Source organism: Brachycentrus maculatus, unplaced genomic scaffold (assembly GCF_059751285.1).
Source record: "Brachycentrus maculatus isolate JH-2025_06_01 unplaced genomic scaffold, ASM5975128v1 h1tg000458l, whole genome shotgun sequence".
Taxonomy (NCBI): domain Eukaryota; kingdom Metazoa; phylum Arthropoda; class Insecta; order Trichoptera; family Brachycentridae; genus Brachycentrus; species Brachycentrus maculatus.
This window is the reverse complement of record NW_028281205.1, coordinates 117,950-145,707: the sequence shown is the minus strand read 5'-3', so window position 1 is coordinate 145,707 and position 27,758 is coordinate 117,950. Positions and strand designations below refer to the sequence as shown.

General features: G+C 34.0%; 1 protein-coding gene across 1 annotated transcript in view; it reads left to right on the top strand.

Annotated features, from left to right (window-relative positions):
• Positions 1-3,136: 3,136 nt before the first annotated feature.
• The window catches only part of Wdr62 (WD repeat domain 62), a gene marked incomplete at its 3' end in the record, with an annotated part of 142,566 nt that continues 117,944 nt past the window's right edge, over positions 3,137-27,758 (top strand). The window contains exon 1 of the mRNA XM_088271691.1: positions 3,137-3,504. Coding sequence (XP_088127817.1) covers positions 3,391-3,504 — 114 coding nt within the window. The remainder of the gene's footprint in view (positions 3,505-27,758) is intronic.

Sequence of the window (27,758 nt, the reverse complement as noted above, 5' to 3'; positions counted from 1 at the left end):
ATACATCACAAATACCCAGACCAATTGAAAATAAATCTATTAATGAATTTACTTTGCACTTGGCGAGAATTGAACCCGCGACGCCAGTTTCGCAGTCGAGCCTATACCCAATTACGCCACTGCGTCTGTCTTTGGATATGCTTTCTCGTCACACTTCCACGTTCATGCATCTCCTCATACACACCCGCCGATTGTTTCGACTCCTAACCTGACCGCTTTCAAGTATTTTGCATACCTGATCCTGCCAAGTTTTTCTCGGTCTTCCTCTGCTCCTTTTTCCAATTACATTCGCCTCATAAATTTGTTTTACCGTTCTTTCCTCACTCATTCGTTATACATGTCCAAACCATCTCAACACACCTTTCTTGATTTTATCGATAATGCTTGTCTCAGCCTTGCATTCCTTCCTTATTTCTCTATTTGAATGTCTGTCATACATCGTTTTGTCGCACATTCTTCTGGGAGATCGCATTTCGACTGTATTCAGTCTACTTTCATCCTTCTTTTGCCAACTCCATGTTTCATTTCCATACATTAGGGTCGCGGAACCAGGACTCCGTTGTGTGCTGCCAGTTTAGCTTTGCAAATGCCTAGATTTCCGTATTCTGTTTCATCTTTTTTGAAATATTAAAAAATGTATAAATATGTAATTGAATAAAAATTTATACGATTCTTATCTTTTGTTTCAGATCACTTCATTCATCCACCGACAAATCGTCATCAGACGCGGTTCCTACTGTCTCTTGCCGAGCTCTAGAAAGATCAACCACACTACTTTGTGTTGCCGACTTTGTAGTATGAATATAATAATAATTTCGACTAAGAAACGGAGTAAACCTCATCTTTGTTAATATCCACGTTGAGAAAAATTGTTAAAAAATCTTTTTTAGTTTAACCCTTAATAACTAAACATTCGTCTGGCGGACTACGCAATTAAACACGTGTAACTTAATCAAAAGTATTAATTAAAAATAGGAACCGGTTACATAATTTCATTTTACCCAATTCAATCACTGTGAAGCGCCCTTGAGGTAGTTTTTTTTTTACGAAAATGGCTCTATTTATTATAGATAATTATTATTATTACTATTTATATATATATGTTTATATATATATATATATATATATATATATATATATATATATATATATATATATATATATATATATATATATATATATATATATATAAATATATGTATATATCGCTCACTCCTTTCAAGAACGTCATAAATCAAAAATCGTCAATTTTCAGTTGTTCATGTTTTTGGAATGCCCAGAAAATGTACTATATCCCAGCAAAAGAGACATATTTTTAACTTGATATTTACCCGCTTACAGGGCAGAAAGTGTTGTTTTGCATTTTGAAGAAAAGGTATTGTTTAATTATTTTTTTAAATCTACTAAATATTTTTAAAATGGAGAAAAAACCTTCAGGTTTTACCTAAAAAGATCTGTTGCACAGTAAAATTCTAAATAAGTGGCTTGATATTTATTTTTAATACATTGTATTATATTTTTTAACTTTAAAAACGTTCTGCTAAAAAATTATGTTTTTTTAAATTTATGACGTTTTTGAAAAGAGTGAGCGATATATGAAAAGCGTAAACAACAAACGATATTTTTTAATGACTAATAAACATGATTTATTCACAGTCTGACTTCTAAAATGGAGCGTCACTTTACGATTGTCTGTTGTAGAAAAAATCTCTTATCTGAAATCCGTTCGGCGCTTGTAACTCAATGGTCCTATCTGCATTTCCTCGTGTCAAATGTAAACAAACATTGTACACAACATTTCACACACACACATTTTAAGGAAAATATATATACATATAAGTATACCGGTAAAACATTGTGAATGCGTATGTAAAAAGTCATTTTTTAATAGTAATATTTGACAAGAGGTGCGACCAATGAGTGACTGTAACTTTTTCAGCTATCCGAATTGGATGGTATTTGCTATTTTTTCTTAGTATAAATTTCTTTTCAAATTAAATTTTCATGTTAAATATGTATTTTATATATCGCTCACTCCTTTCAACAGCGTCATACATATAAAAAAACACGATTTTTTAGGAGATCGTTTTTAACGTTTAAAAGTATAATGAAATGTATTAAAAATAAATATCAAGCCACTTATTGAACTTTTTACTGTGCAACAGATCTTTTTAGGTAAAACCTGAAGGTTTTTTCTCCATTTGAAAAATATTTAGTATATTTAAAAAATAATTAAACAATACCTTTTCTTCAAAATGCAAAAACAACACTTTCTACCGTATAGCGGGTAAATGTTTAGTTAAAAATATGCCGCTTTTGCTGGGATATAGTACATTTTCTGGGCACACCGAAAACATGCACAACTGAAAATATATAATTTTTTTATATATGACGTTATCGAAAGGAGTGAGCGATATATCAGGAGCTAGAAAAACATCCGAGACATCGCATATTTGATGCATAGATGCATTTTGTATTATCGATAAATTGGTATTATTAGTAAATATTGCCATTTGTAAAAAATCTACTGCGACACGTGTTTCGATGCATTCAAAATCATTAATCTCTCCGGTTTGATTATTTATCCTCTCTTAATACACAGATTAAAAAAAAAGTGTTAGGATATATCGTTCCGTTAAAAAGTTATCGCAATTTTTACCTAAGCAATCTAATTATTTTAAAATGTTAAATGGTTACGAAATGTTAATTAAAGTTATCAAAAGTGTATTATATAATAAAATTATATCAATATAAAATATATGTATGTGAATATATATATATATATATATATTTATTCTTATTTAAAAAAAAGGTCTCTTTAAATTAATTATCTAAAATAAAAAGTGTTCAAAAGTGCATTATATTGTAATATAATAATATTATCAATATAAAATAAAGTATGAAGTGTGAAAGTGTATAGAGCAGCGCCATCTGTGGTATATATATATATATATACATATACATATATATTTATATATATATATATATATATATATATATATATATATATATATATATATATATATATATATATATATATATATATATATATTTATTTATTTATTTACTTATTTTTGTATATTATCTTATTTTTGTACGCAGATTTAAATAAAAAGTGTCGTTCTGTTAAATAGTTATCGCAATTGCAACCTATACCTCAAAAATCTTACATATTTCGAAGTGTAAAAAAGTTCCTATAAATAAATTATCAATAAATTTATATATTGTAATTTTATAAAATTATCAATATAAATTAAAGTATGAAGTGCGATAGTGTATAGAGCGGCGCCATCTGTGGTCCGCTGGCGGAAGCTCGCGGCCGAGCGAGGCCCGGATCGGTAGTTCGGTAGTGTGGCGCGCAGCGATGGCGGTGGCGCTGCCATCGCTCTGATGGAGGCCGGCTTCATACCGGCGGGGGGCGCGCAGCCGCCCCTGCCGGCCAGCAAGGTGATACGGCCGCCGGGGCTGAAGAGAGGGAAGCCGGAGGAGGCCATCTCGGACAGGGTAAGTAGATTTTTCCAAATTTTCAAAATAAATATTGTTTTTATTTTTTTAAATTATTAAAAAAAAAATCAAATATATTACATACATAAATCACATATACTTACATATAATATTCGCGATGAGTAATTTCTGTTTCTCATTTTGGGACATGGGATTAAGGTTAACAAGACTGGAACACAAATAATATAGTATAAAAAAGAATTTTTTTTTATATAACTGAAACTAATACTAATACATAGCAAAATATAAAACCAATAAACAGGTATAATAAATAGGCACAAGAAGCATGTTTAAAAGAAATAAACGAGAAAACATATGGTAAGAAGCATATTTAAAATAAACAAATGATAAAATATAAAAAAAACATAGGGTAAAAACAAAATAAGAAAATATGACTAATCACTACCTATATATATTTCAAAATATATATAGGTAGTGGTTAGTCATTAGTCATTTTTAAAAAATAAAAATTTGTCCACCTCCGTAGTGTAATGGTCAGCAAGCTTGGCTACCGTTCTGGAGGTCCCGGGTTCGATTCCCAGGGGGGGTCAAATAAATATAAGTGATTTTTTCACTGTAATATTTATTCAATATTACCCTGGACTGGAACCTGAAGCGGAGGGCTGATCACCTTTCCTTCATGTGTAATCGATCGAGATAACACTGCGTTTATATGAAGCAGTGCCCTATGCACCATTGGGGTGCGGTAAGGGTTAATTTATATATATTTCTATAAAATACCTTCTATGATGATTTATTTTGGATCCCCGAATGGGCTCTATTTTATATAATTATGTAAGGCAGCTGGTTAATTTGGGTATTGGTAATATAATTCAATATACCTATATAATACCTTACTCTAAATTTAATAAAAAAAACATAGGTGGTAAGAATATCCATATCGTAGTCGTACAGGAGAATGTGACCAACTAACAAAACGTAAAATGTTCAGGAGGGCCATTCAAGTCACTTTTGCTTGGCAACAAAATAAACATCAATGCAGTTAGTCATTTTTAACAAGTCAATATATTATGCTTCCAAGTTTTAAAATCCTTTGGGATTTTTTCAGGGCAATATTAAGCTAGTACGATATCAAACAGTCAATGATCACGTTTTTGTAAAAAAATGCACTTGGTCACTTTCTCCTGTATGACTACGAAATAGTTGTTTTATTTTTAAATTTTACTAACATAAATTCGATCACCCCTTTCAAGAACGTCATAAATAAAAAAACTTGATTTTTCAGGAGAACGTTTTTAAAGTTTAAAAATAAAACACAATGTATTAAAAAATAAATATCAAGCCTATTATTGAACTTTTTACTGTGTAACAGATCTTTTTAGGTAAAACCTGAAGGTTTTTTCTCAGTTGGAAAAATATATAGTATATTTCAAAATATAATTACACAATACCTTTTCTTCAAAATGCAAAACCAACACTTTCTGCCCTGTAGCGGGTAAATATTAAATTAAAAATATGCCGCTTTTGCTGCGATATAGTAAATTTTTTGGGCATTCCGAAAACACGAACAACTGAAAATTGATGATTTTCGATTTATGACGTTCTTGAATGGAGTGAGCGAATTGTGTACATTTATTTAAAGAACAATTTTAAACATATTTTTTTAAAAATTACCTAGCCACCTTAAGTGTCTTGTCGTTGGGAGTTCTTTTTACATACATTTTTATTGTTTTTTAACCTATTTAACTATTTTAACTATTTTAAACTATTTTAACCTAATATATACACAAAAAAGAGATTAAAAAAATTGTGTTTTTATTATTCACACAAATATTCAAATTCCATACTTTTTCTGTGGGCCCACGCTGCTCATTATTAGAAATAGGTATCAAATTGTGGTGAGTGGGTTCGAACCGGGAAACTCTGACTCAAGAGTCCGCGACACTAACCACGGAACCATAACCCGACCATAAACTCACTTTTACTTTAATATAGCTTCTGATTTTATAAAGAAAGTTCTTTACTGTTCTTAAAAATATATTAATAAAAGTGAATTTAAACCAACTTCTTTTTATTCTCTTAGGCTTTAATGGATAATTCTGACCGTGCGATTATGTCCGCGGTAAACGATTATGACGACTTAATGATTATAGTCATAGCGGACAACCGCTGATTTTTATTTCAGCACAGTTGAACGCAATACAAAATAGCTATTAAGATATTAAATTTAACGCATTTCGTTCAAAATTGTAGGCGATTTATGAGCCGTCACTATATGCAGTAAAGGCGATACGGCGTTCTTACAAAGACAGCGGTTTCGCTGTCCGCTGGGTGTGCTGCAATCTGTAAATGACCGGGGGTTTACGACTAAACTTTCTTTGCGTTTTTTTATTTATTTATTATTTTTGTTAAATTTCATGAACGCTTCACTAATCAGAACTCGGCGCGAGTCATTAAATGCACATATTTTACCCTTCTACGTATATATTTTATATGATGTCATGTACTTATACTTGTTGTATTATATAGTATTTAATTATTTCCTTGTATATGATATGCAAAAGCCTATCAGATATACCAATAAATAAAGGGAAAAAAAAAATAATAAAAAAAATAATTTGGATAATTTATATAGTGCGGTTTTCGTAAAATTCATAAAATACTAATATAAAAAATATATATATATATATATTTATATATATGTATATATATTATATATATATATATATATATATGTATATATATATATATATATATATATATATATATATATATATATATATATATATATATATATATATATTTATATATATACATATATATATATATATTTATATATATACATATATATATATTTCTCTTTATTAAAAATTTAAAAAAAAAATTAAAACAATACCTTTTCTTCAAAATGCAAAAACAACACTTTCTGCCCTGTAGCGGGTAAATATTAAGTTAAAATATGCCCCTTTATTGGGATAAAGTACATTTTCAGGGTATTCCGAAAACATGCACAACTGAAAATGGACGATTTTTGATACATATATGACATTGTTGAAAGGAGTGAGCGATATATAGGAGTTCCAAGAATTTGAGTAGTGCAGTTGTCAATAATGGTAGAATTGGTGAATGTTACACGTGTGTAAAGCTTTACTTAAACAGCCTTTGACGGTGGTCAGCCCCGTAAATGTCCAGACTTCTATATTCTTCTTCATATTTGATTAGATGTCAAAAATAATATATTTAATCAAAATTTATTATTTTTATATCTGAACTGGTACCATATATTCAAGTTCAAGGCATCCGTTATAGCGTGTTCAGCTGAGAGCCGCTCGTACTGCCGTGTGTAGTACAGTACTCTAAACCTGTTCAGTTAACGAGTGTCCAATCACAGAAAGCGAAAACGAAAAGGAATCATTCATTTTTTTATCACAAACCGGAAATGCAACGAGATGCAGTAATGCATTCTGTGCGGGTAGAATCGGGTGACACATCGCTTACTCCTTTTATGAATGTCGAAAATCAAAAAACTTGATTTTTCAGAAGAACGTTTTTAAAGTTTAAAAATATGCTACAATGTATTAAAAATAAATATCAAGCCACTTATTGAACTTTTTACTGTGCAACAGATCTTTTTAAATTAAACCTGAAGGTTTTTTCTCCATTTGAAAAATATTTAGTATATTTAAAAAAATAATTACACAATACCTTTTCCTCAAAATGTATAAACAACATTTTCTGCCCTGTAGTGGGGTAAATATAAAGTTGAAAATATGCCTCTTTTGCTGTGATAAAGTACTTTTTCTGGGCATTCCGAAAACATGCACAGCTGAAAATTGACGATTTTTGATTTATGACGTTCTTGAAAGGAGTGACAATATTTCTAGTCATAAATTAAACCCTGAAGACGGCAACAGGTTGTTGCCGAAACTAGTTGGTTAATAAAAATGTGAGTGGATCAAAACACAAAGTATTTTTATTTCTCCAAATAATATAATTCTTTTCTACAATACTTAAGTCATTTGATGTGTCGATTATACAGATACAAAATGCACCATCTCCATTCGATCTTCGAGAAGACGCGTTGAGCACTGCAAAATTAGCATCGAAATCGGCATCAGTCGGAATCCTCTAGCACCATATGGCCATTCGGCCTTCCTAACCAAGTAGCCGTGTGTACCGTACATTCAACACTTGTTGCATAATGTGACTAATTATGTTTTATTATCAATGAAAAGTAATGATCTCTTATCGCTCACTCCTTTCAAGAACGTCATAAATAAAAAAAACTTGATTTTTCTCGAGATCGTTTTTACAAATACTTGAAAGTGGTCAGGTTAGGAGTCGTAACAATCGGCGGTTATGTATGAGGAGATGCCAGAGCGTGGAAGAGGCGAAGAATGTTTGTAAAGATAGAGTGGTGTGGCGTTCTATTCTCTCGCCTACCCCTGCGGGGAAGCGGCGTGATGGTTAGTTAGTTAGTTAGTGTTTTCGTTTTTAAAGTTTAAAAATATAACATAATGTATTTAAAATAAATATCAAGCCACTTATTAAACTTTTTAATGTGCAACAGATCTTTTTAGGTAAAACCTGAAGGTTTTGTCTCCATTTGAAAAATATCAAGTTTATTTTAAGAAATAATTAAACAATACCATTTCTTCTAAATGCAAAAACGACATTTTCTGCCCTGTAGCGGGTAAATATTTAGTTAAATATATGCCCCTTTTGCTGGGATACAGTACATTATCTGGGCATTCTGAAAACATGCATAACTGAAAATTGACGTGTTTTGATTTATGACGTTTTAGAAAGTAGTGAGCGTTATGATTACGGGTGAATTAAAGTAATATGCAGATGTTTCAAGTTTTGTACTGAAGTTTCTTAGTGGCATTGCTCTTCATAACGATGTATGATGATGTTCCGACGGTGATATATGGAAAATTACGAGGCTGAGTTGAGCATTTTCTATCTGATTTTTGTATTAATTTTTAAATCAAACACGGATTTTTTGAGTCTAGTATGTTGTATTTTATTAACAAAAACACATAAAAAATTAATATTGTGAAATGTGTCGCCTAGTTATGGCATTTTCAAACGAATGCATTAATTAAAAACGTCATAACAAGGCGAAACAATTGTCACAATATTATTTTTTATGTGTTTTTGTCAATAAAATACAACATATAGTAGACTCCAAAAATCTGTGTTTGATTTAAAAAATAATACATAAATTAAAATGGAGTTCTACAAATTAAACGCCAAATCAATAAATAAAACTTTTCTATCTAACTAAGGAAGTACAAAAATGCCATAACTAGTCCAAACAATGTCAAAATATTAGTGATTCAATGTTTCAAAATTGGCTCATATATATAGAACTTCCAAGAATTTGAGTAGTGTGGTTGTCAATACTGGGTAGAATTGGTGAATGTTACACGTGTGTAAAGTGATCACTTAAACCAGCCTATGAAGGTCGTCAGCCCCGTAAATGCCCAGACTTTCATATTCTTCTTCATCTTTGAAGAGATGTCAAAAAATAATATGAATAGATGTATGAATATGGAACACTCGAAGATTGTGTGCAAAAACAGTGTGACAAATTAGTGTGGCGTTCTTTGCTCTCTGCCTACCCCTGCGAGGAATCGTCGTGATGGCTAGTTAGTTAGATAGTATAAATTTTACGTTCCCTTTACGCGTTGGACTGTACAATCGCTATTTTTTATAAGTACTGTTTTTTTGTAACGCTTCTTTTTAGCGCATCTCGCACACTGGCGACACTTGTCAGTCATTAGCTATTTCTGTCACGGCCCGTTCTTTATGCAACTAGACGCGCGTGATCAGTGTACTGATAGGTCTGGTCACCGCGAGACAATGCCTTCCCGTGCATCGCTCTCCGCGATTCTCGAAACATGCACGAAGCCAAGGATATAAATGGCTGACGACCGGTCGTCTAGAGAGGAAGCCGCGTTTGCACTAGGCCAATTTCTCGAAGCCATGGCAATATTTTGTACATTAAAAGCATTGTTAATTTTTTTTTCACATCTCATCAAAGATGAAGAAGAATATGGAAGTCCGGGCATTTACGGGGCTGACGGTCAGCCTATGACGGAAATGTTGTACATGGTTAATTTTGTGGTATGGTAATGTCACACTACTATTTGTGTTCTACAAATATGAGGGGCGAAGGGGTGGCAGGGTGGACCATAGACATCATCAAATAGAGCCGCCAATAATTTAGCAGTGCTACCAATATTAAAATAATTCCATCGTTTCTGTGACGTCATTCATTACCAACTTACGAAAAGGACGGATTTACGAAGGTGAATTTTCCACAAAACAAAATGATGATGAAAATATTGATTATATCGGCTGTTATAAACACTTCACGAGTCTAATACAATCCTTTATAGGTAGAGTATGTTAAGTTAGATATTCCTCCCGTGTGATAATGATGCATTATTCACTTGTTCTCAGTACCAAATATAGGTCACCGGCTACTTTAGCTATGAATATTGTATGAAATTGAGGAATTTCTGTCGACAAAAGGAATGCACAATGGAGAGTGTCGAACCCACGCCTTGTTCGCTGTTTCCGCTACGCTCCATCGCTCGCATGACCTCAAATCCTGCGTTTCCTCTAACACTTCATCTTATCATAACATAGATGAAGGAGAATATGGAAGTCTGGGCATTTACGGGGCTGACGACCGTCATAGGCTGTTTTAACTGATCACTTAACACACGTGTAACATTCACCAATTGTACCCATGATTGACAACCACACTACTCATTTTTTTTAAATTACCTAATGTCCCAGTGACTCTGAAATCTAGCTACGGCTTATGCAACACCGTTTATCATGTCCCTACTCAGGAAGTTAGGTAATTTAAAAAAGGATCAATATCACTAGTCTGTTTTTGGTCGGTTGGAAGATATTGTTTTTTAGCAATAAGCCCGCCAATATAGTTGTTTATTTTCTGTACATGAAATTAAAATAAATAAATAAATAATGGAAGCGAAGCATGGAGTTGGCAAAAGAACGATGAAAGCAGACTGAATGCAGTCGAAATGCGATCGCTCAGACGAATGTGTGGCAAAACGATGTTTGATAGATGTTCGAATGATGAAATAAGGAAAGAATGTAAGGCTGAGATAAGCATTATCGATAAAATTAAGAAAGGTGTGTTGAGATGGTTTGGACATGTGGAGCGTATGAGTGAAGAAAGAACGGTTAAACAAATTTATGAGGCGAATGTAGTTGGAAAAAGAAGCAGAGGACGACCGAGGAAAACTTGGCACAATCAGGTATGTCAAATACTTGAAAGCGGCCGGGTCAGGAGTCGTAATAATCGTCGGGTATGTATGAGGAGATGCATGAATGTAGAAGAGGCAAAGAATGTTTGCAAAGACAGAATGGTGTGGCGTTCGATTCTCTCTGCCTACCCCTGCGGGGAAGCGGCGTGATGGTTAGTTAGCTAGTTTTAAATAAAGAATGGAGAGGTGTTACCACTGCCTAAAAGGATTTTTGCAACCTGTCGTATCTTGTGCAAATATTAGCTAGAATCTGACATTGAAATAAAATGTTTAATAAGCCCGTAATTAAATTCGAATCTATACATTTATTAATTTATAAAAAATATATATACTTATGTGTGTATAAAAAACTGGAATTGGATGTTTGAGACGGCCATATAGAGTCTAATGTAGTATGTAGTTCCGTTCCTAAGGCAGACAGTGCTGGAATATCGCGGTTTAGACTTGCTGAAGATGTATGCAGTATAAGTAAATAAAAATACTAATATATTTTTTGACATCTCATCAAATGTGAAGAAGAATATGGATGTCTGGGCATTTACGGGGCTGACGACCGTCATAGGCTGGTTTAAGTGATCACTTTGCACACGTGCAACATTCACCAATTCTACCCATTATTGACAACCACACTACTCAAATTCTTGGAAGTTGTATATATATATATATGAACCAACTTTGAAACATTATTCTTGAATCACTAAAACTTCACTAGAGACATCTATTGTTGAGATGAAAATAAGCTTTTTATTGAACTGAAACTCTTTTAGTAGTATGTGAGGTCCAAATCCTGAATTATAATCACACACATGAGAAACGCTAGAAAATATCATTTTCATTTTTTATTATTTTAGCTTATAATTTGACCAGATAATTTATTTACAACATTTTGAGTGTGCCCAATTACTTGTTCACAAAATCTGGATTATCTCCAATTACAGGAGTTATTTTTATATAATTTTTGACATCTCATCAAAGATGAAGAAGAATATGGAAGTCTGGGCATTTACGGGGCTGCATATCAGCCCCGTTAATGCCCAGACTTAATAATAATCTGAAAAACTCCTATAATTGGAGATAATTAAGATTTTTTAAACAAGTATTTGGACACTCATTTTTTCTTAAATAAGACCGTGCAGTCGGGTAGACGCTCGACTACGAAACTTGCATCGCGGTTTCGATTCTCGCCAAGTGCAAAATAAATCCAAGATTTATTTTCAAATGCTCTGGGTGTTCTTGATGTATTTTTCACGATTACCTTCCCTATCCTTACTTTGACTTCTTCCGCAGTGAAATGGTCAGCTCGCTCGGCTACCGTTCTGGAGGTCCCGGTTTCGATTCCCATTGAACTCGGAACTTCCAGCACGGTAGCTAAACACGCTAATCATTACACCATCGAGGCGGATCACTTCACCCCTTCAAATTATTAAACAGGTTCAACACAAGTTATCCCAAAAGATCCTGGAAAAAAAATGAGCCTGAATGCACCTAAATTATAGAATAAGATAACAACTATGTAATTTTTTTCCACCTTTTTTTTCATTTGACCAGCAACCGGGTTTCGTCAAAACCTACATCATCAGATGGGTGACCAGTCCAGAAATCGGGTTGCTGGTAAAATAAAATACATGTGGAAAAATTACATAAGTAGTTGTTATTTTATTCTATAAAATGCAGTTCCACCAAGAAATATCAGTACAAAACTTAAAAGCATTTAAATCAATAAAAATAATAATGTTTTTTTTTTCACATCTCTGTTTGATATTCCACCACTGCGCGGCGGTCTCTTCTAGCGTACAGGTATCTCTAGCGGGTGGGAGCGGGACGGCGCTCTACGCGCGACCTCCCCTCTCGCTCGCACTCGCGCGATTAACGGGCTTGATCCGACCGCGAGGGTCGGACAGGTGTGCGCGCACTTAATGCGGGGCACTTTACAAAAACATCTCTCGGATACGGCGATTTGTTTAAATGAGACGTTTGCGAGTGTTCTCGCACGATGTGTTAAATGTGATGCTGATTTTTTTGAACACTGTCATTACTTTCATGTTTTGCTGAATTCATTTTCTTATAGTATTATTATTATTTACGCAGGGGTAGACAGAGCGAATAGAACGCCACACCAATCTGACTTTCTGTCATTGCAAAAAAAATCACCTCTTCCACATTCATGCATCTCCTCATACGTACCCGCTGATGATTTTGACCCTTAACCCGACCAAATTTTCTTTTGTCTTCCTATATTGATTTATAACTAACTAACTAACCATCACGCCGCTTCTCCGCAGGGGTAGGCAGAGAGGATAGAACGCCACACCACTCTGTCTGTGCAAACATTCTTCGCCTCTTCCACGTTCATGCATTTCCTCATACATACATACCCGACGATTATTATGTCTCCTAACCTGACCACTTTGAAGTATTTGGCATACATGATCGTGCCAAGTTTTACTCGGTCTTCCTCTGCGCCTTCTTCCAATTACATTCGCCTCATAATTTTGTTTTTTTTTTTTAAATATATGTACGTATATGAGTGAAATTCAAAAAATTAAAATAATACTGCTTTAAAATAGATTTTCAAAAAAAGGCTCCCATGCTTTAGTCCATACATTAATTAGAGTTCCATACATGTACATAAGTATAATAGAAATGTCAAGTACAATGAAAAATGTAAGTACAATAATGACTAGTTTAATAAATATAAATTCGTCCGCCTCCGTAGTGTAATGGTCAGCACGCTCGGCTACCGTTCTGGAGGTCCCGGGTTCGATTCCCAAGGGGGGTAAAATAAATATAATTGATTTTTTCACTGTAATATTTATTCAATATTACCATGGACTGGTACCTGAAGCGGAGGGCTGATCACCTTTCCTTCATGTGTAAACTATCAAGATAACACTGCGTTTATATGACACAGTGCCCTATGCACCATTGGGGTGCGGATAAGGGTTTTATTATATTATATTAATAAATAAGTACAAAATAATTTGCAAGTAAAATAAAAAGTATAAAATAAATAATAAACTGGATGTAAAATAAAAGTGTGTCGGGTTGTGGTCCCGTGGTTAGTGTCGCGGACTCTTGAGTCAGAGATTCTCAGTTCGAACTCACTCTACCACAATTTGATACCTGTTTCTAATAATTAGCCGATTAGGCTTTTTTCAATCAAATTTTATTATATTAATATATATTGAAAATAAATTGTAGGATAAACATAAAAAAAATCAAAATATAAACAAAAAATAAGTAAAATTGTCATTTTTTACGGATGACTCCTTTTTTGCAAAGTGCCCATTTCACCATCCGCCTCTCTAGATGATATCTGGCCCCGTGTAAACATCGCCAGCGTAGGTACGATAGTCGCCATCTGACGCCCGTACGCCGCGCAGCGCCGCGACAGCCGGTCGCTTCCAACCTTCGAATGTTCGGATACAGTAATACACCAATCAGAACACGTCGATCCAATCAGAACCGTTCGGAATTTAAAAATATTCAACTCTCAAATATTCAAATTTCAAATTCCAATATTCAATTCTCAAATGTTCCAATCTCAAATTTACAAATTTCAAATTCGAACCGCGGCCCCCCATTGGTCGGCCCGTGCCGTACTTTATTGTTGTTGATGTGTACCCTGTTCAAGTGTGTGCTGTGTGTGTGTGTCGGTATTCAAATTAGTTTGAATACGTTCTGATGTCGTCACCGTCACTTGAAAAGCGATTTTTCCACAATTGTGTTTCTGTGCGATATTTTTCTCGGCTCGGAAGCAATCGCTCGTACGAGCTGGACCCATGGAAGATTACGTATGTTGTCATATTGTTGTTGAAATCAAACGAGGACACTGTCCCGGCAGAATGTAGCAAACGACATTTAAAAAAAAATACTAAAAGATTAGGTACATGGCTGTGTTTTATATGCAGAGGTTCTCTTCAAAAAGTTGCATTTCCAATATTGCACAAAAAATCCTTTAAATGCAAATCTGTTCTGTTTACTGTAACCTATCGAATTTTTTTATTAAATTATAGACTAAACTTGACCAATCCTGTGTTAAACCAATATGAAATCATTAAATCGCACCAAAACGTAAAAAATTACAAGCTAGTATTTCTGATTACTTAAAATCATTTATAATGGATATGTATCGTTTTGGTGAGGACCTCCATACACACAACACAGTCATAATTTCATTACTTGAAAAATATGAATATTTTACTACCTGTCAAAATCTAGGTGAAAAATACGACATTTTTATTTCAGTTTTACTTAGTAAATAGTTTTATTTATTAAGTTAATCTTGAATATAAAATGGATTGATTTTACCACAAAGTGACTGCCGAATCTATTAATGAAAAATAATATTTTCATTAATCGATTCGGCAGTCACTTTGTGGTAAAATCTATAAATTTTTAATTGACGTTTTACTTAGTAAATACCACTATTTCAATAGTGGTAGGATTTACTAAGTGAAACATTAATTAAAAATGAAAAATTATATGTCTGTGATGTAGAATCGGTGGTAGATTTCAACTTCTTCGGTGTAAGTTTTGTATAAATTTAAATAATTATTTAAAATTATTTATTAATTATTTAAATTTAGCATACTTAAAGCATTGTGTATTGACTATAAAACAGAATTAAATAATCTATTATTAGATTAAAACCAATATTTTTAGCTTTTCCACTTTATTTTTATTTGACCAGCGACCGGGTTTCGTCGTTACCGACATCCTCAGACTGGTCTGATGATGTCGGTAACGACGAAAAATATATTTTTTTAAATAACCAAAACTAATACTAATACATGGCAAAATATAAAAACAATAAACAGGTATAATAAATAGGCATAAGAAGCATATTTAAAAGAAATAAATAATTACGAAGCAAATACTTGCCGTGAAGGTACCTCGCCGAAGTGTTTATTTAATTAATTTATTTATTTCAGAATTGTATTATAATTTGCGTGCTAGCTCGCTGAGGTCGCGCGAAATGAGTCGATTAGCTATCTTTTGGGTCAATGTCAAATAGTCAAATGTCACAATATCGTTAATATTATGTACATTACATATTGACTTTCAATTTCTTACTTGATTTGGTGTCGCTCGTGTACACAAGAGGTATTGGCTTTTTTATACTCTTGCTAATTTTACAACATTTTGAGAGTGTCCAAATACTTGTTCACAAAATTTGGATTATCTCCAGTTACAGGAGTTATTTTCATATTATTTTTTTACATCTCATCAAAGATGAAGAAGAATAAGGAAGTCTGGGCTGGCGACCGTTATAGGCTGGTTTAAGCGATCACTTTACACACGTGTAACATTCACCAATTCTACCCATTATTGACAACCACACTACTCAAATTCTTGAATGTTCCATATATATGAACCAATTTAGAAACCTTGTTCTTGAATCACTAGAACTTCACTAGAGACATCTATTGGTGAGATGTAAAGAAGCTTTTTATTAAGCAGAAACTCTTATATCAGTATGTGAGGTTTGAATCCTGGATTATAATCACACACATGAGAAACGCCAGAAAATACCATTTTCATTTTTATTATTTAAGCTTATAATTTGACTAGATAATTTATTTACAACATTTTGAGTGTGTCCAAATACTTGTTCACAAAATCTAGATTATCTCCAATTACAGGAGTTATTTTCATATTATATTTTGACATCTCATCAAAGATGAAGAAGAATATGGAAGTTTGGGCATTTACAGGGCTTGCTAATCGTAGCTTAAAATTCGTATGGTTAAAGTTAGGATCTTGCTAGATATGGACCCTTGAATAAAAAACCTTCTTCAAAATATTCCTTTCCATGATTCATTTTATGGAGTGGATTTTTCAAAATTAATGACGTCAATTAGTGCAAAAATTTGGTTGCGAATATCGTATTTCTAGCTCAATTTACATCATATACTTATATATATTTACATTTAATACAGTTTACAAAACATTTATTTTAAAATTATTTCGTACTATTTGCATTCCTCATACATTGAGGCATCTCATCATACATTTTCAAACCGTTATACATTTAAAAAAAATCGATTAGTTTGTTTTCAAAAATGGCTGTCTTATTTTATCCTTATTTCTAGTACTATGTTCATGAAAAATTTTGTTTAAAATTATTTCATCCTTAAATTACCTTTTTGGTAAGTTATCGAAAAAAAAATTTCAAGATAAGCATATTATATGTATCAATAACTTTACAACATTTTGAGTGTGTCCAAATACTTGTTCACAAAATCTGGATTATCCAGTGATCACTTTACACACGTGTGACATTCACTTAAACCATCCTATGACGGTCGTCAGCCCCGTAAATGCCCAGACTTCCATATTCTTCTTCATCTTTGATGAGTTGTCAAAAAGTAATATCAATAACTTATTTTTTTAAATCTATTTATTACTTCTTTTGTATATCTTTTGTATTCTTGCCAGTGCCCTTTACTATGACCTAAATATAATGTTTACCCACACACAGGCCATGCCTTTGTGGGATCTGTTTTTGTATTTATATTACATACTTTTTTTTGTATTTGTATTTATATAATGTTGTGAAATGCAAAAGAATTTAAAATAAAAATATAAATAACGGATACGATTAATACAGTACAGCGCTTTGCCAAGAGGTGTTTAGTTGCAAATCCATAGCAATAAAAAACAGCTGCTTTGTTCAGTCGACTTTAGTATATGAATGAAATAAGTAAGGTATAAGCTATTTTATAGACCAGGAAGTTGAAGTAGATACGCCTCCCATGCTTACTGCAGTCGTGCCAACCGGTTCCGTACCGATACCGGAAGTGAGAATAATCATTTCACGGATAAATGACAAATATTAAATACAACATTTTGAGTGTGTCCAAATACTTGGTCACAAATCTTGATTATCTATACTAAGCGATCTATTTTTGTATGAAATGAATTCGGGGTAGAAGAAATAAACGACACATCCGGGAAATAGATTATTTGAGGAACGATAGATAGAGGTTTCACTGTACAAACCTTATTAGGTCAAACGAGAACACACCGTGAGAAAACGCTTGAGGAATTTGTCTCCCTAGCTTGAAGATGAGATCTGTAATGTTATCCGAAACCGCAGTGAGAAAATAACCTAACAGTTATCGGTTAGAAGCTAATATCGGCTCAGACAAGTGCCGGACGATTTCGAGGCCAACGCGTTTTGCAGCTAGCTTTGTTTCACCCATACATTCTATCCCCTTATCCAACTGCGGAAGTGGATAATTCACCAGTACACCAGTTAGGTAAATTTCATATAATAATAATAATAATAAAACCCTTAACCGCACCCCAATGGTGCATAGGGCACTGCTTTATGTGAACACAGTGTTATCTTGATCGTTTACACACGAAGGAAAGGTGATCAGCCCTCCGCTTTAGGTACCAGTCCAGGGTAATATTCAATAAATATTACAGTGAAAAAATCACTTATATTTATTCGACCCCCCTGGAATCGAACCCGGGACCTCCAGAACGGTAGCCGAGCGTGCTGACCATTACACTATGGAGGCAGACATATAATATAAGGATATATAAGGAAGGAATGCAAGGCTGAGATAAGCATTATCGATAAAATTAAGAAAGGTGTGTTGAGATGGTTTGGACATGTGGAACGTATGCGTTGAATATTTTAAAATTAAAATAAACGCAATCTTAAATTTCGACATCTTCTACAGGTGGATTTGTGAACAAGGATTCAGACGCGCCAAAAATGTTGCAAACAACTTTTAACATCAAGTCAAGCGTATTTTACTTTCTGTAATTTTCTCACACACGAGTGGAGAAATGGACATCCATTTACATTTTTTTATGATAGATGTTCGAATGGTGATATAAGGAAAGAATGTAAGGTTGAGATAAGCATTATCCATCAAATTAAGAAAGGTGTGTTGAGATGTGTCGGAGTCCTGGTTCCAACTCTAATGTATGGAAGTGAAACATGGAGTTGGCAAAAGAAGGATGAAAGTAGATTGAATGCAGTCGAAATGCGATCTCTCAGAAGAATGTGCGACAAAACGATGTATGATAGATGTGTGAATAGTGAAATAAAGAAGGAATGCAAAGCTGAAATAAGCATTATCGATAAAATTAAGAAAGGTGTGTTGAGATGGTTTGTTTGGACATGTAGAACGAATGAGTGAGGAAAGAACGGTAAAACAAATTTATGAGGCGAATGTTAGCGGGAAAAGAAGCAGAGGAAGACCGAGAAAAACATGGCACGATCAGGTATGCCAAATACTTGAAAGTGGTCAGGTTAGGAGTCGTAACAATCGGCGGGTATGTATGAGGAGATGCATGAACGTGGAAGAGGCGAAGAATGTTTGCAAGGACAGAGTGGTGTGGCGCTCTATTCTCTCTGCCTACCCCTGCGGTGAAGCGGCGTGATGGTTAGTTAGTTAGTTAGTGTTGAGATGGTTTGGGTATGTTGTACGGCCAACTCCATGGTAGTATTAAAAATAAATATCAAGCCCCTTATTGAACTCTTTACCGTGCAACAGATCTTTTAAAGTAAAACCAGAAGCTTTTTTCTCCATTTGAAAAATATTTTGTATATTTAAAAAAAAATTAAACAATACCTTTTCTGCAAATGCAAAAACAACACTTTTTGCCCTGTAGCGGGTAAATATTTAGTTAAAAATATGCCTCTTTTGCTGGGATATAGTACATTTTCTGGGTATTCCGAAAACATGCACAACTGAAAATTTGCGATTTATATTATGACGTTACAATGATTAAAGAAAACACTTGTTTTTTACCACTTGAGTTTTATTATAGACTACATGTTTCAGAAGTTAAACTTCCTATTTAGTTATTATACAGACCTGAATGATGGAAAAATTACCAATTTTTCACATTCAGATCTGCATTCTTCTCTTTCAAAAACCATAATCTTGGATTTGCGTACAAAAAACCATAATCTTGGATTTGTGTACAATAATTCTGTAAAATAAATTCCATAAATTAATATTTAGTCCGATTGAAAATTGAGACTGACATTACTATGAAGCAATTTCAATACTGCCGCTTGCATAACGATTGCACATTATTGTACGTTCTGAGTGACCTTAACTCCCACGCTATAAATATTTGCATACACTCAACGCCAGGAGCAAAAATGTATGGAAAAATCTTGAAACGCAAAATGACTTAATAATGCCTTATTAGGATAAGCAAATGAGATAGAAATAAGCTTAAATGACGCTTTAAATATTATATATCGACAATTTAAAATTAAAACTAATAAATACTAAATATACCTCGACATTTTGGGCGAACCCAAACACTCGTTCACATATCGCTCAATCCTTCCAACAACGTCATAATATTTTATTTATCGTTTCGGCATTAACTTTGTGGTAAGACATGTTACAATGATTAAAGAAAACACGGTAAAACAAATTTATGAGGCGAATGTTAGCGGGAAAAGAAGCAGAGGAAGACCGAGAAAAACTTGGCACGATCGGGTATGCCAAATACTTGAAAGTGGTCAGGTTAGAAGTCGTAACAATCGGCGGATATTTATGAGGAGATGCATGAACGCGGAAGAGGCGAAGAATGTTTGCAAGGACAGAGTGGTGTGGCGCTCTATTCTCTCTGCCTACCCCTGCGGGGAAGCGGCGTGATGGTTAGTTAGTTAGTTTGTTAGTTATTATTGTACACAGTTTCGATGAGGCGTTCTATACTGATTGCAGTCGAGTTATTGTATTATTTGGTAGACCTGTATATTGATACAATGATCTACTCTAGATAAAAAAAAATTAACTATATTTTGAATCTCTCGAATGTTCTTCGCAGTTACTTTGTGGCACATTTTATAAACTCTAAACAACTTTGTTTCAACCACTTTTTTATTTTTATTAGTACACTTTAACCTATCGGTTTCGACAAGAACCTTGTCATCATCAGGGTTTGTTAAATTCTGAAACATTAAAATACTAAAAAACATTAAAATACTCATAGTTAATTACATTCCCTTACCAAAAACTTACAATATTTCTACGCAATACACAATAAAAATAATATTTAGGGAGTTTTTAAATCATATTTTAATATGGTGTTCGGAGTGTGTGGAAGTTTTTTGTAAGGGAATATAATTGACTATGAATATTTTAATGTTTTTTAGTATTTTAATGTTTAAGAATTTCATAAACCCTGATAAATTAAGGTTCTTGTCGAAACCGGTTGGTTAAAGTGTACTAATAATAAAAAAAACAATAAAAATGTGGTCCATTGAATAAATATTACAGTGAAAAAATCACTTATATTTATTAGACCCCTCCCCCACTGGGAATCGAACCCGGGACCTCCAGAATGGTCGCCGAACATGCTGACCAATACACCATGGAGGCGGACAAAATGAATGTATAATAATTTGATAATGTAATCAGTTTACACTCAAAAGTAAGGCATCTTTTGGCGAGATCGTTTGGTCCTTCAGGATTCAGGATTCCGCGAGGGTGACTTTCGACGTCCAAAACTATATACATACATGAAACGTCTTATGACGTCCGACACGTTTTTGAATTGACACTTTATCTCTCTTATAGTGCAAGGTATTGAGTTGACTTGTAGGAGCCAATCGGCGTATATAATAATATATCGGGTTACAAATGTCACGTAAATACATCTTATTCTCGAGACTAGTGGCTCGTTCGTTTCTTACATGCAAATCGATATGTGGAATCGGATATTTCTAGAAATCCGCCCCCGTAGAGTAGTGGTCAACTGTTTGGAGCCGTCAACGCCCATGGGTGGGCTGGAAAAATATTATTTCTGCCTAAATCACTTGTACCAGTCGCAGATGTCGTAAGTGCCGGCTACAGACGTCTCTGCTCAGGACGGTACCATATCGCTCACTCCTTTCAACAACGTCATGTATCAAAAATCGTAAATTTTCAGTTATGCATGATTTCAGAATGCCCAGAAAATGTACTGTATCCCAGCTAAAGCGGCATATTTTCAACTTAATATTTACCAGCTACAGGGCAGAAAGTGCTGTTTTTGCATTTTTATGAAAAGGTATTGTTTAATTACTTTTTTTTAAATATACTAAATATTTTTCAAATGGAGAAAAAACCTTCAGGTTTTACCTTAAAAGATCTGTTGCACAGTAAAAAGTTCAATAAGTGGCTTGATATTTATTTTTAATTCGTTTAATTATATTTTTAAACTTTAAAAACGATCTCCTGAAAAATCAAGTATTTTGATATATAACGCTGTCAAAAGGATTGTGCGATATATCAAAAGTTTATTAAATATTTAGCAAACAATTTTTTTTATAATTAAAATGTAACATTGTTTTAAAATCGTAGTGGAGACGTAAAGTAGTAAAGAAGCGGTTAGCTTCGAAACCGGTAGACATTATAATTAAGTTATAGTATATTAATTATTTATATTTTTATATATATTTTTTCAAACCCTTATCCGCACCCCAATGGTGCATAGGGCACTGCATCATAAAAATGCAGTGTTATCTTAAGGTGATCGGCCTTCCGCTTCAAGTACCAGTCCAGGGTAACATTGAATAAATATTAGAGTGACATAATCACTTATATTTATTTTACCCCCCCTGGGAATCGAACCTGCAGTACGGTAGCCGAACGTGCTGACCATTACACTACGCAGGCGGACATGATTTTAAACTGATGAATAAGTACACTTTTATTTAATGTAGATGTATGTATTTTTTATGGAATTTTAGTCGCAAAGGCGTATTTTTGCGACCGATTTTTTTATCACTCGACACTTTGTTTTACGACGAGGCTCGAGATAAGTTGTGTTTGCATAAAAATCGTACAATTATGTACACACATGCCTAGTATGTTTATTTGCAGCGCCGAGGCAAGGCCGCCCGGATCGTAGGTGCTTCGCTGCGTAACCGAATAGGTCTATACGCCCATTTCGTCTAACGCATACGTGCTGTAGGCCAGGCGTCGCAAACTCCACATATCCCTACATCATTTTTCCCTATCATCAAAGACCCCATTTCGTATTTGTGTGGAAATCGCAGTACGCAGCTCGCAGCTAGCTGAGTCATAAGCGGCACGTCCTTGCCAACGCGCCGTCATGCGACGACTGAGTGCAGGTAGCGGGACGCCAGATCAAACGAAAGCCGAGTAGTGTAGTTGTCTCGCTCTCTCGTTATTAGAGAGAAAGAAATAACATATCGCTCCTTTTTCATGATTATTCAAGTATGTATTAATCAGTCTTGAAGAAGAAGCGGTTAGCTTTGAATCTGTTAGACATTATAATTAAGTTATAAAACAATATTTATAGTGATTTTAAAGCAAAAATAGAAAATCACAAAGTTATTGCTTCAAATATCAATTATTTACACTGGTCAACAATGATTTTGTAACTGAAATTTTGATGACTGATTTTGGACTAAGTTAATCGTTCTTATTCAAAGTGTATATGGTGACAAGCTTGTATCACGTCAAGTTTTGATGTTACAGTCATATTACTGTTTGTATGGACCCCATACGTTGAAACAGTAATAGTGGTTGGTATCTAGACATGCTTTAGTCTAAGGTCTAAGGGATTCAAAAAAAGTATTGATAATTATGGAGTAACAGTGGAAATATATTAACTTATTAATATTGAATACGATAGCATTATATACGCTACATATATATATTGATACATGAATAATAAAATAAAATTTTGTTCAATATCAGAATTAAAAATATCCATAACTAAAAAATCTGACATGCTACATTTTTTTTGCTTTCGTTTTTGAATTCAGCTATGCAAAGTGCATAAAGATCAGGTATTTTCATGCCAGTTACAAAATAAAAGCTGTAAATTGTTGGCCAGCGTTATTGGATAAATTAAATTGAAATATTTGAAAACCTTAATATTTCTCGATGAAAGTGTTGTCCCGTTTCAACTGTCAAACTTTTTACTTTGTCTTTTTTCGTTTTTGAATTCAGCTATGCAAAGTGCATAAAGATCAGGTATTTTCATGCCGGTTACAAAATAAAAGTTGTAAATTGTTGGCCAGTGTTATTGGATAAATTAAATTGAAATATTTGAAAACCTTAATATTTCTCGATGAAAGTGTTGTCCCGTTTCAACTGTCAAACTTTTTACTTTGTCTTTTTTCGTTTTTGAATTCAGCTATGCAAAGTGCATAAAGATCAGGTATTTTCATGCCGGTTACAAAATAAAAGTTGTAAATTGTTGGCCAGTGTTATTGGATAAATTAAATTGAAATATTTGAAAACCTTAATATTTCTCGATGAAAGTGTTGTCCCGTTTCAACTGTCAAACTTTTTACTTTGTCTTTTTTCGTTTTTGAATTCAGCTATGCAAAGTGCATAAAGATCAGGTATTTTCATGCCGGTTACAAAATAAAAGTTGTAAATTGTTGGCCAGCGTTATTGGATAAATTAAATTGAAATATTTGAAAACCTTAATATTTCTCGATGAAAGTGTTGTCCCGTTTCAACTGTCAAACTTTTAACACATTTCATTAATATGCGCATATTACGATTGTGTATAACAGGCACTATCAACTTTTTACATACTATTTTTTGACGGGTTAATTTTTTAACTGTCCAGTGATTAATTGAATTGTTGAACGCGAGTTATTTTTACGGAATTAAGTATGCCACACGTACGTATGATACATGGCACATGTGCACCATTTTATTGCCTTTGTTACGCATGTGAGCAGATCAAATTATCAAGATAAAACTACGCTTGATAAACTCATTATCATTAACAATTTCACACATTTTTTTCTGTAAAACGATTTATATTAATATAATAAAATAACAGCTACCTATGTATTTACAACATTTAGAGTGTGTCCATCAGTGGCGTGCCTAGGGTTTACCAGTAAGGCAAGCCCATTATTTTTCACATTCGTGAATACAGGGTGTGCCTATAATTTCTTCACCCCATATCATTCCCAGTATAGTAAGCACCCAGAAAGTATTACATATATAAACGATGTATTGTAATCATTGTAAAAATATGTTAACATGTAACTTTTGTAAGGTATAGCCATCACCTTGAAATAAAGAAAATGTTCACCATAATAAAATATCTTCCTCAGATATTAAGCATAACCAATAAGTACCATCACACCATATAATGGCATGCATAGTGTTTAATAATCATGCGAGCGCGCGATGTTAAACGTGAAAACATTAATTATGTATTTTTAATCATTTGGTCTAGATTTAGTAATTGTCATTTGGAGTTGTTAGGCAAGCCGGGCTTTTGGGCTTCTAGGGAAGTACCGCCACTGGTGTCCATACACTTGTTCACAAAGCTGGATTATCTCTAATTATAGGAGTTATTTTTTATATTATTTTTTGACATCTCATCAAAGATGAAGAAGAATATGGAAGTCTGGGCATTTAACGGGGATGACTACCGTAATAGGGTGGTTTAAGTGATCACTTTACACACGTGTAACATTCACCAATTCTACCCATCATTGACTACCACTCTACTCAAATTCTCGGAAGTTCTATATATATGAACCAATTTCGAAACATTGTTCTAGAATCACTAGAACTTCACTCGAACCATGTAGTTTTTTTCCACATGAATTTCATTTGACCAACGACTGGGTTTCGTCGTAACCGACATCATCAGACTGGTTTGAGGCTAGAAAAATCTTTGTTATATACACAACAAGACAGGGTTTGAAAACCATGATTTTTTTCTGACAAAATGAATTTAAATGGAATGAGTTTAAATATTGTATTAAAATAATAATTACATGTAAGTTATGTGAAAGGTTTTAAGTATGTTTTAATATATATTTTTACAGGAATAACCCACAAAGTCTCTACTTTTAGAGGCTTGTCTGCAGGAAGGATAGTAAGTATGGGGAAGGTAAATGTGATAAAAACGTCAGAAACACCCAGACTAATTAAAAATAAATATTTCTTGAATTCATTTTTCAATTGGCGGGAATCGAACCCGCGACGCCTGTTTCGCAGTCAAGCGTCTACCCATCTACGCCACGGTGCCTGTCGAAGTCAGTTCAGGCGCCTGCAAAATCAGTTCAATTGCTTACTCAACACAACCATAGATCCTATCGATTACTCGCACATGGAAAAAGTGTCAATTACCATATATGATATATGTGGATTCCGTTTTTTTTGTTAAATTAGCTTTAAATCACGAAAAAAAACTTGTGCGTATGTGAATAAAAGGTTGTGACAAAATTTTAAAGCAATCAGTGGACAACTTTAGGGGACGTAAGATTTTGAACATATAACCATTTACATTGGTATCTTTACATCACTCATCACACTTTGGGAGCCAATGATCCTTGCTGAGCTCCAGGGCTCTGCGGAACACACATTGAGAACCGCTAATCTAGTGGAATTGAGATTATTATTTTTTCCTATACTTATTACAGAAAGTGTGTGCAAAATTTGCCAGTCACGATATTTGAACACGGGACGGACGAATTTCCCATTACTTACGTCTACTTTACTAGATTTAACTAGCTTAAATCTACTGTTGGCATTTTGTTCTCATTTACTGTGTAGTAATAGATTTTTATCTATTTTTTATGATAGTTTGAATCTCTTTGCTCTGCGCAGATATTATCTTACTGTTTTAATTATTCTAAATTATTATTATTATTTTAAGTGTTCGGAGGTCCCGGGTTCGATTCCCAAGGGGGGTAAAATAAATACAAATGATTTTTTTTCACTGTAATATTTATTCCATATTACCCTGGACTGGTACCTGAAGCGGAGGGCTGATCACCTTTCCTTCATGTGTAAACGATCAAGATAACACTGCGTTTATATGATGCAGTGCCCTATGCACCATTGGGTGCGGATAAGGGTTTTATTATTATTATTATAAATGTCTCAAAAATAGTAATTTAAATTAAAAATAAAAAGATAAAAACGCGCTTAGAGTGTCGGAAATGGACTCCAATGAGCATATCTGGCAAGAGTACGAGATGGAATAAGGAACACCAGGATAAGGGAAATATGCGAGATGGGAGATGTCGTTAGGTGGGGAAGGCAACGAAGGAGACAATGGTATGCGCATGTGAAGAGAATGGAACCATCCAGACTCCCCCACATCGCACTGCACAGCCAACTCCCGGGCAGACCACCAAAGTGACGGATCGAAAGCTGGGAATCGACATCGCAATCTCTCTTAAAAACAGGCCACAAGGCCTACACCAAGCAGAAGATGAAGAAGAATTTAGTAACATACATATTTGGATAGATACAGCGCCATTTTCGTAAAATACTACCTCAAGTGCGCCTATAATAATAATAATAATAATAATAAAACCCTTATCCGCACCCCAATGGTGCACAGGGCACTGCTTCATATAAACGAAGTGTTATCTTGATCGTTTACACATGAAGGAAATGTGATCAGCCCTCCGCTTCAGCCACCAGTCCAGGGTAATATTGAATAAATATTACAGTGAAAAAATCACTCGTATTTATTTTACCCCCCCTGGGAATCGAACCTGGATCCTCTAGAACGGTAGCCGAGCGTGCTGACCATTACACTACGGAGGCGGACAGCGCTTATAAAGACTTGGATAATAAAAGGAAGATGATTATGATGTTTTTTAAAAAAAAACGACAAATTGTAACGCTTTCCCTCGTGGACTGGACGAATGGCCAAGATGCTGGGCAGGATGCCTCCCTGAGCGGTGGTCGCTGCCTGTTGAGCTCCTTGTCATTGTGGATGGCCAACTTCCAACTTCCAGACTAGCACAGTTCAAAAGGGACTTCGCTTTCATCCTCTTTTGCCGCCCTTCCTACATGATGGTTTTGTCTCTGAAGTTTTTCGCTACGATCATGACGCACCCTTAGAGAATGCACTAAACACAAAGCACTTTTAATACTCATTGCCACATCACTCACTCCTTTCAACAACGTTATACTTATATAAAATAACTTGATTTTTCAGGAGATTGTTTTTAATGTTTAAAAATATAAGAAAATGCATTAA